Raw genomic sequence first — 15706 nt, forward strand, 5'->3', positions numbered from 1 at the left:
AAGTAGACAATATTGAACCATCTTTTTCTTGTCTTTGTCTCGATATCGTTTACTATCCCAATTTTCAAACATTCTCCCCAAAGGGCTGTCAAGGGGAACCCCCGGGAAAAGTCCTGATCTTTCAGACGAGCCCTTAGATTTTGATCCTCCCATTTTCCCGCCAAGATCCGTTTATCGTTGCTGAGGACCCCCCCCGTTCGGGACCCTACTCCCTTTCGTCTCGGACGCCTCATCAGAGGTACTATCCCTCCGCCAGTTCCTGCCGAGGTTTCCCTGGGCTCTATCCTAAGGTCCCACGACAGGGTCCTCACGCTACGACAAAGGCTCTACACCTGATTTATCGTTTTATATTTTTTTTATTCCGTCATGACCGTTACCTGGGTGGTCTCATCCGTCAATCCCCACACCACAATCGTAAGTCGTCACTTACCGGTGTCTTCCTGGGGATTGAACCGTCACCCCTCTCCTTTTCGTCTTGTCGTGTCACCTTGTCTGGATACCACTCGCTCAAGCTGCCCGAGGTGACGAGCAAGGGACTAGGAGCCGCTGAACTCAGCGGGGTGCACCACCTCCGATGTCCCCCTTTCTCGCCTCCTCCCACGGCTGGAGTGTAGATCCCGGACGAGCCCCCAGTTGTCAGAAGTACAAATTCTCACACATGAGTCTCTTTAAAGTCGGTGACACGACAAGCTTTATTAACAAGTCTGCAGAGTTGGACTCAACTGGCTTCTCACCAAGTCAAGCCCCGATACATACAGTGCATTGATTTTTATACCTTTTTTGCTTGTCCTTCTCTCCTCTTTAACACTGTTTTAATTGGTTAGTTTGTGCAAAATCATTCTAAGTACACTTGCATTTGTAATTATCATGTTAGTTACGTACACTACGAACTCTGCACACACTAAATTCTGTTTTTTACTCTTTTATCAATCTTTGGCTCCTACATGTCTCTTTGTGACCATGAAAGATCTCTGTTTGTTATAACATTGTCCAGCTGAACTTTTATGGTAAGCTCCCTGTCTATTCTGGCTTCCCCTTTTATGATTAATCATCACATTTTAACTTAAGCCCTTTTTAACCTAAATTCTCAATCTATAACAGGAAATTAAGGGATATGGGGAAAAGGCCGGTCGGTGATGAACCCCTCATCACAATCTCATTGAATGGCAGAGCAGGGCTCGATGGGCCGGATGGTTCTAAACCAGTGGTTCTCAACCTTTTTCTTTCCAATCACATTCCCCACTTTAAGTCATCCCGAGGCCATCGGTGCTCTGTGATTAGTCAGGGATTGATTAAGGTGGGACGTGAGTTGGAAGAGAAGGTCAAGAATCACTGCTCTAGACTCAACTATTACTGAAATATTTTGCTTGAGAACAATTGTCATTGGTCCATTCCCTTTGGAGCTCTGAAATGGTGCACATAACAAGTCAATGAGGGACAATTAAAACAGGGATTTTCAAATCTTGGTTCTTGATTAGCCAGGGCATCAAATGTTATGGGGAGAAAGCCGGGCAATGGCGCTGAGTGAGAGAATGGATCAGCTCATGATTGAACGGTGGGGCAGACTTGATGGGCTGAATGGACTATTTCTGCTCCTACGTCTGTCTTATTTCTCTGCTAACTGATACATTTGTTTCTTCTACAGCTATGTGTGCTCCCAAATGCAGTGAGTAGAACCTATATGTTTCTTGAAATCTCTGGGGCAGGGTTGCCTGTTTGTTATCGGGTGGGGTAGCTGAGATGGACATGGAGGTAAACCACTGGGCTCCAGGGCAGCGCACAAACATGCTGGAGGAAGTTGGCAGGTCAGGCAGCCTCCATAGGAAGGAGAAGGCAGCACTGTGTGTTTCCGATGATCCGAAATGCTCAGGACCGGACATGTATCGGTTAACTGCATTTTTCCAGATAACTGAGAAGTGGTTTTAAACAGAATACTTGTAACAGTGGTTAAAATAGCAGTGTGATAGTCCAGATTCTATCACCAATGTGTCTATGTACAGATTGTAGATTGATTGTGATTGGCTGAGAGGTTAGCCACGCCCACTGGCAAGTCTTAAAGGGTTGCTCCTAGCCAGACCAGGTCATTCTGGACTGGTCGACCTACTTGTGATACGCTCCAGTCTTTTAGTTAATAAAAGTCTTGGTTTGGATCAACAAGCCTTTGATTCTTTCAATGCACTCTACAAACAGCAAAGAACCAAGTAAAGGTTTTTCAAGCATGAAATTAAGTTTGATTCTTACCATTCTTACATGATCTCTGCTTACAAAAATAAGTTAACACTAGAATTTCTGCAGGGACGGTTTCACGCTGTCCATTTTCATCAGCATCTTGACTCTCTCATCTATAGACACTTCCTCCTTTCCACTGGCATCGACAGTGCTATCTGCAGACCTTTTTGCCATTGCAGTGACAATCTTTGACCAGCACACGAGCGCTCTGTCGGATTCAAAATGACCACTGTTGTTTGTCATCTGTCTGGATTATAATGCGGTCAATCATATCAGTAAGTTGGCAGATGGCACTAAGATCAGAGGCGCTGTGGACAGCGAGGAAGGTTTTCAAAGCTCGCAGACGGATCTGGACCACCTGGAAAATGGGAGATGGAGTTTAATGCAGACCTGTGTGAGGTGTTGCATTTTGGAAGGACAAACCAAGAAAGGACGTACATGGTGAATGGTCGGGCACTGAGGAATGCGGTAGAACAGAGGGATCTGGGAATCCAGGTACAGAATTCCCTGAAAGTGGTGTCACAGGTAGACATGGTTGTAAGGAGAACCTTTGGCACATTGGCCTTCATAAATCAAAGTATTGAGTCCAGGAGATGGTAAAGTTGTGTAAGACAATGGTGAGGCCAGTTTTGGAGCATTGTGTGCAGTTTTGGTTACCAAACTACAGGAAAGATATCAATACGATTGAAAGAAGATTTGCTAGGATGTTGCCCGGGCTTCAGGAACTGAGTTACAGGGAAAGGTTAAACAGGTTTGAACTTTATTCCTTGGAGTGTAGAAGAATGAGGGGAGGTTTGATGGAGGTATTTAAAATTATGAGGGGGGACAGACAGAGTAAATGTAGGTCGGCTTTTTCCACAGAGGGTAGATGAGATACAGACTAGATGACATGGGTTAAGGGTGAAAGGGGAAAAGTTTAGGGGGAACTTTTTCACACAGAGAGTGGTGGGAGTGTGGAATGAGCTTCCAGCTGAAGTGATGAACGTGGTTTAAATTTTAACATTTAAGAGGAATTTGGCCAGGTACCTGGATGGGAGGGGTATGGAGGACTATGGATTGGGTATATGTCAGTGGGACTAGGTAAAAATAAAATGGTTCAGCACAGACTAGAAGGGCTGTTTCTGTGCTGTAATGTTCTATGGTTCATTCACCATTCAGGAATCTGATGGCAGAGGGGATGAAATTGTTCTTGTGCCGCTGGGTGCTTGTCTTCAGGCTCCTGTACCTCTTTCCTGATGGTAGCAGAGTGAAGAGGGCACAGCCTGGGTGGTGGGGGGGGGGGGGGGTCCTTGAGGAAAAGTTGCTTTCCTCTCCCTTTGGAAATCTGCCGGCAACCCTTTATCCCAGTTTGTTCTGTAGTCCAGGGGAGATTGTCCCTACGTCCCTGGGAGCAGTGGGAGGGGGAGGTGGGCCTTTGATCTTCTCTCTGGTGGCTGCATGTCTTATGTCTCTCTCTCTCTCTGTCTCTCTCTAGGGTACTCCACAACAGTTGTCAACTGCAGCCTGTGTCTAGAGATGAACGTTAACTGCTGGAACATGAAGACCTGCTGGCCAAGTGAGATATCGCCCCGATGCCAGGGTTTCACCAGCAGGGGATGGGGTGGGGGGGGGGGGGTTGGATAACAGGGTCCCTCACCATGTGATGTCGAAGTTCTATGGAATATAATGCAGAGAAACTCAGTTCATTACAAACCTTTACTCAGTTCAGATCTCCTTTCTCAAGAAAAGATGTACTGGCTTTGGAAGGCGTCCAGAGGAGGTTCACCAGATTGCTTCCAGAGGTGAGGGGGTTGGCCTATGAGGAGAGATGTAAAACATGGAAGTCGGCAGACACAGTGGTTGAAGAAAAAGCACAATGTATAGAAACTTAGCAGGGTCAAAATGTGAACGTTATTTCTTCTTTGGCTTGGCTTCGCGGATGAAGATTTATGGAGGGGTATGTCCATGTCTGCTGCAGGCTCGTTGGTGACTGACAAGTCCGATGCGGGACAGGCAGGCACGGGTGCAGCGGTTGCAAGGGAAAATTGGTTGGTTGGGGTTGGGTGTTTGGTTTTTCCTCTTTTGTCTTTTGTCAGTGAGGTGGGCTCTGCAGTCTTCTTCAAAGGAGGTTGCTGCCCGCCGAACTGTGAGGTGCCAAGATGCACGGTTGGAGGCGATATCAGCCCACTGGCAGTGGTCAGTGTGGCAGGCACCAAGAGATTTCTTTAAGCAGTCCTTGTACCTCTTCTTTGGTGCACCTCTGTCTCGGTGGCAGCAAAGATAAAGATACATCACCAACGTTTCAGACTTGAGCCCTTCATCGAATTTAGAAGAGGGAGAGAGGATCTTGTAGAAACATATAAGATCCTGAAAGGCGTCAGTAAGATAGAGGGAGGTGAGTTGTTTCCATTGCTGGGGGAGACCAGAACTAGGTGTCATAGCCTCAAGATCCAGGGGAATAGATTTAGGACGGAGATAAGGAGGCTTTTTCCCAGCTGGTGGTGAATCTGTGGAATTCGCTGCTCATTGAAGCAGTGGAGGCGACCTCAGTAAATATATTTAAGACAAGGGTGGATAGGTTTTTACATAGAAGGGGAATTAAGAGATATGGGTGTTCTTTCTTTGGCTTGGCTTCGCGGACGAAGATTTATGGAGGGGGTAAAAGTCCACGTCAGCTGCAGGCTCGTTTGTGGCTGACAAGTCCGATGTGGGACAGGCAGGCACGGGTGCAGCGGTTGCAAGGGAAAATTGGTTGGTTGGGGTTGGGTGTTGGGTTTTTCCTCTTTTGTCTTTTGTCAGTGAGGTGGGCTCTGCAGTCTTCTTCAAAGGAGGTTGCTGCCCGCCGAACTGTGAGGTGCCAAGATGCACGGTTGGAGGCGATATCAGCCCACTGGCAGTGGTCAGTGTGGCAGGCACCAAGAGATTTCTTTAAGCAGTCCTTGTACCTCTTCTTTGGTGCACCTCTATCTCGGTGGCAGCAAAGATAAAGATACATCACCAACGTTTCAGACTTGAGCCCTTCATCGAATTTAGAAGAGGGAGAGAGGATCTTGTAGAAACATATAAGATCCTGAAAGGCGTCAGTAAGATAGAGGGAGGTGAGTTGTTTCCATTGCTGGGGGAGACCAGAACTAGGTGTCATAGCCTCAAGATCCAGGGGAATAGATTTAGGACGGAGATAAGGAGGCTTTTTCCCAGCTGGTGGTGAATCTGTGGAATTCGCTGCTCATTGATGCAGTGGAGGCGACCTCAGTAAATATATTTAAGACAAGGGTGGATAGGTTTTTACATAGAAGGGGAATTAAGAGATATGGGTGTTCTTTCTTTGGCTTGGCTTCGCGGACGAAGATTTATGGAGGGGGTAAAAGTCCACGTCAGCTGCAGGCTCGTTTGTGGCTGACAAGTCCGATGCGGGACAGGCAGACACGGGTGCAGCGGCTGCAGGGGAAAATTGGTTGGTTGGGGTTGGGTGTTGGGTTTTTCCTCCTTTGCCTTTTGTCAGTGAGGTGGGCTCTGCGGTCTTCTTCAAAGGAGGTTGCTGCCCGCCGAACTGTGAGGCGCCAAGATGCACGGTTTGAGGCGATATCAGCCCACTGGCGGTGGTCAATGTGGCAGGCACCAAGAGATTTCTTTAGGCAGTCCTTGTGCCTTTTCTTTGGTGCACCTCTGTCACGGTGGCCAGTGGAGAGCTCGCCATATAACACGATCTTGGGAAGGCGATGGTCCTCCATTCTGGAGACGTGACCCACCCAGTGCAGCTGGATCTTCAGCAGCGTGGACTCGATGCTGTCGACCTCTGCCATCTCGAGTACTTCGACGTTAGGGATGAAAGCTCTCCAATGGATGTTGAGGATGAAGCGGAGACAACGCTGGTGGAAGCGTTCTAGGAGCCCTAGGTGATGCCGGTAGAGGACCCATGATTCGGAGCCGAACAGGAGTGTGGGTATGACAACGGCTCTGTATACGCTCTGTTACTAGAGCACATTGGATGTCCCCCAAAGTTCCTTAACATGATTATCCAACTGCACGAAAACCAACAAGGTCGGGCCAGATACAGCAATGAGCTCTCTGAACCCTTCTCCATTAACAATGGCGTGAAGCAAGGCTGTGTTCTCGCACAAACCCTCTTTTCAATCTTCTTCAGCATGATGCTGAACCAAGCCATGAAAGACCCCAACAATGAAGACGCTGTTTACATCCGGTACTGCACGGATGGCAGTCTCTTTAATCTGAGGCGCCTGCAAGCTCACACCAAGACACAAGAGAAACTTGTCCGTGAACTACTACTCTTTGCAGACGATGCCGCTTTAGTTGCCCATTCAGAGCCAGCTCTTAAGCGCTTGACGTCCTGCTTTGCGGAAACTGCCAAAATGTTTGGCCTGGAAGTCAGCCTGAAGAAAACTGAGGTCCTCCATCAGCCAGCTCCCCACCATGACTACCAGCCCCCCCATATCTCCATTGGGCACACAAAACTCAAAACGGTCAACCAGTTTACCTATCTCGGCTGCACCATATCATCAGATGCAAGGATCGGCAATGAGATAGACAACAGACTCGCCAAGGCAAATAGCGCCTTTGGAAGACTACACAAAAGAGTCTGGAAAAACAACCAACTGAAAAACCTCACAAAGATAAGCGTATACAGAGCCGTTGTCATACCCACACTCCTGATATGGGTGTTACGCAATCAGTAACCACAAGAAGACTGGAAGCGAGTGATTAAAGGCTTTAATAACGAAACTTCAGGTACGAGCTGCTGGCCCAGATCCGAGGCTGGTATGGAGGGAAGAGACTAGGGCTATCAACTTTTATTGGGAACCTTTCAGGGAGGAGTTACAATGTGGGAGGTGGGCCAGCCTATACAGGTCACCTCCTGCAGTACCTTGTTCCACCTCAATGGGGTTAAGGCAGGTTGGCGGCGATAAGCCTATCACCCATGGTCACATTGAATGGTGGAGCAGGCTTGATGTGCTAGATGGCCGATTCCTGCTCCTATTTTTCCAAACAGACGGCACTGGAGGTCAGGATTGAATCCGGGTCACTGGTGGTGTGAGGAAGTGGGGCCACTCACGTAGATAGGACAGGCCCCTCGGTTGGTCAAATCGCCCGCCGATTTGCGCTGGAAGATTGGGCTGTGGAGATGGGACAAAACAGGCTCATCCTTCTCCCTGAGCTTCCACAGGTCCTAACGGTTAAAAAAAAAGTAAAAACACAAAATGCTGGAGAAACTGAGTTCTTTATGTAGTAAAAATAAAGATACGTCACCAATGTTTAGGGCCTGAGGCCTTCATCAAGGTGTAAGCAAAATGTCGGCAGGCACCCGAACAAAATGGTGGTGGGGAGGAGCATGGTCCCACGGGCAAGAGGTAATAGGCGGATGAGGGAGGGAGGGCGAATGGGGGGTGGGGGGGAACAGCTCTGTGAATGGAGAGGGAAGGGGGTGGAAAGAGAGATGGAGGGGGAGAGAGGGAGAACAGGGAGTGAGCAAGCAGAAACCAGAGAAGGGTGGCGTGGTTAGTGCAATGTTGCTACAGTGCCAGTGACCGGGGTTCAAATCCCGTGCTGCCTATGTGGCATTTTTACATTCTCCCCGTGCCTGCGTGGGTTTCCTCTGGGCGCTCCAGTTTCAAAAACATATGGGTGGGTGGGGGAGGGTCATAGGTAAATTGGATGTAATTGGTTGGCATGGGCCTGTCACTGTGTCATACAGCGAAACCTCGTTAGAATGCGATTCGTTAATCCGCGGAATCGCTTATAGAGCGGGTGTCTGTGGACCCCAAACTTTGTAAATAAGTTGATTAAAATTCAGAATCCCAATATTAAAAGAATGTGCTTGCTTTCTTTCATTGAAATTGTTAATCCTAGATAGGGAATCCTTTGAAAACTGGTAATATTTGGGTTTGATTATCCATGGGCACTCTGACGTATATGCATCTGTTCCGCGACTTGACTGGAATACGGTATGAAATCTTGGGCCCCAACTACCGCGTTCCAATGAGGTTTTACTGTAGGTCTAAAAGAATTAATTAAAAAGCCTATGTTAATGCAAATCTGGTTGGAAGGCGCCCAGTCGGAAAATTAGGTATTGCTCATCCAATTTGCAGATGGTCTTGGTTTGACAGTACACGCGGACAGGCACATTGGCGCGGGAGTAGGACGCCGAACTGAAGTGGTTGGCCACCGGGAGATCCCCGTCATGGCTGCGAACAGAGCGAAGGTGCTCGGCAAAGCAACCTCCTGGTCTGTGCCCTGTCTCTCCAACGTAGAGGAGGCCACGACGGGTGCAGTAGACGACTCATGCGGCTGCGCAAGTTGAAGTGTGGCTTCACTTGGAAGGACAGGCTCTAACAATTCACATTTCTTCAACAGACAGGCTGGACCTGAGAGAATCCATCTACCTGATTTTTGGTCTGTCAGCAAGTTCCATCTTGTTTGGTCTTGTGACACTGATTTTCGAGTAAGTTGGTTCGAAATTATGAGATAGAGAGATAGCTAGTAGAACAATACAGCACAGTGCAGGGCCTTCAGCCTTCGAGGTTGTGCTGACCCATATATCTCTTCCTTACCCCGTAACCCCCTGTTTTTCTTTCATCTGTGTGCAAGTCTAAAAGTCTTTTGAATGCCCCCAATGTTCCAGCCTCCACCACCATCCCCAGCAAGGCATTCCAGGCCCCCGCAACTCTCTGGGTTTAAAAGAATCTTCCACCCCCCTCTCAAATTTCCCTCCCATTACTTTGTACAGACGTCCTCTGGTGTTTGCTGATCCTGCCCTGGGAAACAGAATCTCTATCAAGTCTCCTCTCATCCTTCTACGCTCCAAAGAGAAAGGTCCCAGCTCTGCTACCCTTGCTTCATATGACAGCATAAAAATCAGACAGCATTCTCCTCATAACTCTAAATCTCATCCGATCAGGGGTATGATTGTACCTTGCCTTCAGATCTTAATATTAATTTCACTCCTTACCTTTCCTTGCCCTGTTTGGAATGAGTAAGCCAATAGATTTGTATTTGTCTGGGCTGCAGTCCCAGAAACATGTAGATAGGGTGGTGTAGAAAGCTTTTGGTACATTGGGCTTCATAAATCAGAGAATTGAGTACAGGAGTTGGGATGTCATGTTGAAGTTGTGCAAGGCATTGGTGAAGTTAAATTGTAGGAAGGATGTCAACAGATTAGAGAGAGATGCAGAGGAGGTTTGCAAGAATGTGGCCTGGGTTTCAGAGTTTGAGTTACAGGGAAAGATTGAGCAGGCTGGGACTCTGTTCCCTGGAATGTAGAAGATTGAGCAGGCTGGGACTTATTCCCTGGAACATAGAAGATCGATCAAGCTTGGACTTCCCTGGAACGTAGAAGATTGAGAAGGCTGGGTCTTCCCTGGAACATAGAAGATTGGGCAGGCTGGGTGTTGGGGACTATCGGTAGCCCCAATAATGACACAGACAAAAGACTGAGGGAAACGATAGGCTTTATTGAGCTAAAGTCTGCTGGCCCGGGTCCAGGGTAGGAAAATGAGCGGGAAGGAGAGGGGAGTCAACCTTTTGGCCCGGGGTCACATGGGCAGGACTAAGGGAGGAGCTAAGGTAGGAGGGTTGGGACTCTTTTTTCTGGAACGTAGAAGATTGTACAGGCTAGAACTTTGTTTCCTGGAATGTAGAAGATTGTACTGGCTAGGACTTTATTCCCTGAAGCGTACAAGCGTAAAAGATTGAGGAGTGATTTGATAGAGGTATTTAAAATTATGAGGGTGACCGATAGTCATAGAAACATAGAAAAATAGGTGCAGGAGTAGACCATTTGGTCCTTGAAGCCTACACAGCCGTTCAATATGATCATAGCTGATCAGTACCCGATTCCTGCCTTCTCCCCATACCCCCGATCCCCTTAGCCACAAGGGCCAAATCTAACCTACTCTTAAATATTGACAAGGAACCAGCCTCAACTACCTCCTGTGGCAAAGAATTCCACAGATCCACCACCCTCTGAGAGAAGAAATTTTTCCTCATCTCAGTCCTAAAAAACTTTCCCCTTATCCTTAAACTGTGACCTTTGGTTCTAGTTTTTTCCAGCATTGGAAACAACTTTCCTGTGTCTAGTCTGTCTAAACCCTTAAGAATTTTATATGTTTCTATAAGATCCTCCCTCAATCTTCTAAATTTGATGTGGCCAGGCTTTTTCCACTGAGAGTGGGGAAGATTCAAACAAGAGGACATGGGTTGAGACTGAAGGGGGAGAAGTTTAGGAGAAACGTGAGGTGGAATTTCTTCACTCAGAGGGTAGTGGGAGTGTGCAATGAGCTTCCAGCCGAAGTGGTAAATGTAGGCTCGATGTTAATAATTAAGGAAAAATTGGATAGGACTTTGGACGAGGGAGGTGTGGAGGGTTATGGGGCCAGGTGCAGGTCAATAGGACTAGGTGGGAGAAGACTAGAAGGGCTGAACTGGCCTGTTTCTGCGCTGCAATTGTCCTTATCACTGGAAGACCTGTATTAGTGAGATGGAAAGATGCTGACCCTCCTACTCAGATTTAATGGCTGTCTGACTTTGGAAAAAGTTAGATGTTCTACTATTGAAATGAACTTTAACTCTGTAAATTTATGGGGTCCTTTTCTTTTTCTAAAAACTTTATTTAATATTCTCAAAATATATAAGAAATAATAGCAAAGTAAAGTAAAAAAAAACAACCCCCCCCAGCGAGCCCTGCAAAAAATGCATATATCAATTAATTACATACATAGACTGTGTGCTATCACAAACTTATAATAAAAAGATTTAAGATATTTCTAAACCCATACATTACAAATAGGGTGGCCACATTTGAACAAAAAAAGAACAATTATCATGCAAATTATATGTTATTTTCTCCATATAAATGCAAGACCTCAAATCATTATGCCAACAGCCTATGTTCACTTCTACATTATCCTTCCAAGTAATCGCAATACATTTCTGTGCTGCTGCCAATACTAAATGAACAAAAGCTATCTGAAACTTGTCCAACCCCAAACCAGTCAAAGATATGGTATAACCTAGCAAAAAAATTTTGGGTCCGATAGCAATTTTATCTTAAATCGTTTTTCAAAAAATACTCTAATTTTTTTCTCAAAATGGTTGGACTATATTACAAAACCAAACTGCGTGTAGAAATGTTCCAATATGTAATCCACATCTCAAACATAAATCCGAATTACTAAATCCATATCTTTTCAATTTCTCAGGAGTCAAATATAACTGATGTAAAAAATTCTAATTAACCAAACTATATCTTACATTAAGTAATTTAGTCACCCCGTCTTGACACATAACTTCCCAATCCTCTTGAGGTATATCATAAGATAAATCACTTTCCCATTTATTTCTAGATTTATTTAAATTTGGTTTATTCATACTATCTTGCAAAAAAGCATGCTTATCAGAAATAAAACCCTTTTTTAATATATGCAAAATCATATAATCAGAAACTCAAACTTTGTTAATTCAGGTAGCTTCATTTCTCTTCCAAAATTATCCCTTACCAAAGTTCGGACTTGATAGTACACAAATAAAGAATTAAATGGTATTCCAAATTTTTCCCTAAGAAACTGTCCTTCTTCAAACAAGCCTCAATCAAATCCCAAATCTTTTAATACATATTATTCATTGATAAAGGAATAACCCTATTTTATTATAATGGAGTTTGGGTTGATTTCTTACCCCTTGAACCTATAATAGAATTCCTTTTATTCCAAATCCCTAATAAATGTTTTAAAACAGGCATATTATATCCCTGTAATAAACAAGAATTCCACTTAAATATAAATTGATGAACCTGAAACTGATAAATACAAGCCAATTCAACTTTAGCCCAACTCGGAGGTTGTGTAATATCTAACATCCTATTAACAAATTTTAATTGTGCGGCCTCATAATAATTCTGAAAATGAGGCAATTGGAGTCCTCCTCAAGCATATTTCCAAATCAGTTTTTGTAATGCTACCCTGGCTAACTTCCCTTTCCACAAAATTTTCCTTACCGCTGTATTCAAATCCTGAAAAAATATTTTTGGAAGTGAACATTGGATTGATTGAAAGAGATATTGAATATGTGGAAAGATATTCATCTTAATACAGTTTACCCGACCCATTACTGTTAACGGAAGATCTTTCATTTATTCAAATCCACTTTAATCTTCTTCAGTAATGGTACATAATTTAATTTATATAGAGATTGATAATCTGCATCGACAATTACCCCTAAATATTTAATTTTGTCAGACCATCACAATTTTGTAATCTGTTTACCTTCATTATAATCACCACCTGAGATTGGTCATATTTCACTCTTATCCTAATTCACTTTATACTCCAGACACTTTTGCAAATGTTTCAAAGATTGTTCTGGATATGTTAAATATATCAATATATCATCAGCAAATAAATTAATGATATATTCATCTTCTGCAATTTTTATCCCTTTAATATTGTCATTTTGTCTAATTGCTTGAGCTAATGGTTCTATGACCAATGCAAATAAGGCTGGTGATAATGAACAACCTTGACGCATTGAATGTGATAGTTTAAATGATGAAGTGGTTTGGCCATTCATCACCACCCTGGCAATTGGATTTTTATATTATGCCTTAACCCAACCAGTAAAAAAATGGCCCAAAATTAAATTTTTCTAAAACTTTAAATAAAAAATTCCATTCAACCCGATCAAATGCTTTCTCTGCATCAAGTGCGATGACCATTGGTAGGTTGGGTTGCTGCCTCGACACATTGATCAAAGTAATCAGTCTAAGAATATTATCCGAAGCATACCTATTCTTAATAAAACCTGCTTGGTCAGCATGTACCAAATGAGGTAAATGCTTAGCAAGTCTATTTGCCAATATTTTCGCTATTATTTTATAATCTACATTTAATAAAGAAATTGGTCGATATGAAGCTACATTCAATGGATCTCTGTATTTCTTTGGAATTACTGTAATTATCGCTCTTGAAAAAGAGTCTGGTAGCGATTGCTCACCTGTTATCTGTTGAAGTACCTTCATAAATACAGGAGACAAATCTTCATAAAATACCTTATAAAACTCTACAGTAAATCCATTGTCTCCAGGAGATTTCCCATTTGGCATCTCCTGTAGAGCCTCCTTAATTTCAAAATCTGTAAATGGAGACCCCAGTTCTTTCACTTCATCCTCCCCTTAAACTGGCAAATCCAAAGCAGATAAAACAGGATTCAATAGAACCATTATCTTGAACCCCTTCAGAAGTATATAATGTTTGATAAAATGAACAAAATTGATCATTAATTTCTTGAGGCTTATACGTAGCTATTGAATCCTTTTTAACAGCATTATTCAGTCTTCAACTGCCAATCTAATACCTTATGGGGTCTATCCCCTAATTCATAATAACGCTGTTTAGACCTTTGAATTAACTGCTCAAATTGATATGTTTGCAATGTATTATAACGAAGTTTTAACTTGGTCAACTCCGCCTTTTCAGTATCTTCAATAATATTTTTTTTTAGAAGTCCTTTTCCAAATCAGTTATCTGTTTCTCCAACATCAAACTTTCTGCCAAATATTGTTTCTTAACTTTTGATGAATAACTAATAATTTGACCCGTAAATATGCCTTCAAAGCATCTCACAAGATAAAATCACTCTGCACTGAATTAGTATTTATACTTAAAAAAGAAGCAATTTGTTCTTTAATATTGTTAACGAACTCAGGTTTTTTCAATAACATTGCATTAAATCTCCATCAGTAAGTTGACTGCATGACTTCAGAACCGACACAAGATATAAATAGCATAGAATGATCGGACACAATCCTACTCTTATATTCAGTCTGAATAATCCGAGCCTGAAGATGTGCCGATATAAAAACAAATCTATTGTAGAAAAAGAATCATGTCTTGATGAATGAAAAGAAAAATCTTTCTCTGTTGGATTTAATCTTCTCCAAATTTCCACCAAATTCAAATCCTTCATCAAAGACACCAGCTGAACAGGCATCTTAGACGGGGATTGGCAAGATTGCTTAGGAAGAAAACGTGTAATTCCACCTCTTCCCAGTTAAACTATCTAAAGCCTGAACTGAAAAGTCTGAAAAGTTTTTAAAAATGTTTCTGAAGACAGAAGATAGAGAATGGCTACAAATGTGAAAGAAGACGAAGGCTCAATTACAAAAGAAATGACCTTTTAAAATTGCTGAAGAACTGAGACCTACCTACCAGAGAGAAGCCATGGAATCAATTGACTCTACTCCTAATGCCCAACAAACTCCTGGACACCGGAGTAACACCGGCACCTGTCCTGCAACCGCAAGATGGCGCCAGCATTGTTACCCGCCCGGCTGACTCTGAAACGTGGACCCATGACGCCGGGCGCACAAGCGAGATAGCCAAGTGGCTCCCGACATTGATGTGTGGTCCCACTATTGTACCCAACGGCTCAGCGACACGCAGTGGTGTGTCGGAAGACGCATCTGGGCGATCGACAGTACTGCCGGGCATGCGCGAACTGTTGGTAAAGGGCCTGGATGGGGGGTGGGGGGGGGATCCCGAAAGGCACCGAGCTGAGGAAGTTGGCCCAACATCAGCAGGGCTCCAGACCCGCAGTCGAGCAACCTGACCAACAGTAAGTGCAGGTGAAGAGAAGGAGGAAAGCCCTGCACTGTTAGGGACACAAGAGTATGAGGAATTAACCACAACTACAGTAAAGAAGGTAGGCCTCAAAGAGGTGGAATGGGGGAACCAGGAATCGAAGATAATTAAGAGGCATAAGGAATTTAATTAAGCTAAAAAGGTGTTGTGGAGAAAAGGGTACAAATTTACTTTTCGGTATCCTGCTGTGTTGAAAGTTTTCTATGGGAATTATCAATCTCAGTTTCTTGAGAATGATCTTGATGCATTAATTTTTGCGAATTCTTTGCCAGACGTGCGGGTACCTGATTGACCGCAATCACCTAAGAGGAGAGTATCTGACAAGAGGAATGGGAATGGGAACGGAAAGAAGGGGGAATTGACGTGAAGCCTGCTTGATATTGAGGATCTGGAACAATCTTTGGGATTGGAATCAATGGGATGAACTTGAATAAGATGATTAACTGTGGAGAAGTTCAGCTGGGGGTGGGGGGTGGATGAATTTGATACTTTCGAAAGTCGTCTGCCACTAGTGGGTTTATCCACACGCAGTTCATTGGGGAATTACTACAGTGGTGTAGTTTTGGGGAATTTTTTTATTTGTATTTTCTTTGAAGGGTTTTTTTTTAATAATTGTTAACTGTGTGAGTTGTGGTTTTTTTTAGTAAAGTATGACTAACTTGAATTTTTGGACTTTTAATGTACACGGTCTTAATAATCCGATTAAGCATAAGTGTGTGTTATCTTATATTAAAAAGATGAAGGTTTTTTACAAGAAGCTTTTTTACAAGAAAAAGATTTACTGAGAAAGAACATTTGAAACTGAAAAGAGGTTGGGTAGGTCATGTGGTTGCCTCTCCTTTTAATTCCAA

At 43.8% G+C, this 15706-nt stretch overlaps 1 protein-coding gene across 4 annotated transcripts in view; it reads left to right on the plus strand.

The window, feature by feature from the left end:
* LOC138754945 (sperm-egg fusion protein TMEM95-like) overlaps positions 1 to 15706 on the plus strand; it is a 39309-nt gene that overhangs the window by 17752 nt on the left and 5851 nt on the right. For 2 of the 4 annotated variants that reach the window (XM_069919983.1, XM_069919986.1), the window contains 3 exons: positions 1646 to 1666; positions 3704 to 3784; positions 8578 to 8665. In XM_069919983.1, coding sequence (XP_069776084.1) covers positions 1646 to 1666; positions 3704 to 3784; positions 8578 to 8665 — 190 coding nt within the window. The remainder of the gene's footprint in view (positions 1 to 1645; positions 1667 to 3703; positions 3785 to 8577; positions 8666 to 15706) is intronic. The other 2 variants (XM_069919985.1, XM_069919984.1) reach the window with 2 other exon arrangements.

Source organism: Narcine bancroftii, chromosome 2 (genome assembly GCF_036971445.1).
Source record: "Narcine bancroftii isolate sNarBan1 chromosome 2, sNarBan1.hap1, whole genome shotgun sequence".
Taxonomy (NCBI): Eukaryota; Metazoa; Chordata; class Chondrichthyes; order Torpediniformes; family Narcinidae; genus Narcine; species Narcine bancroftii.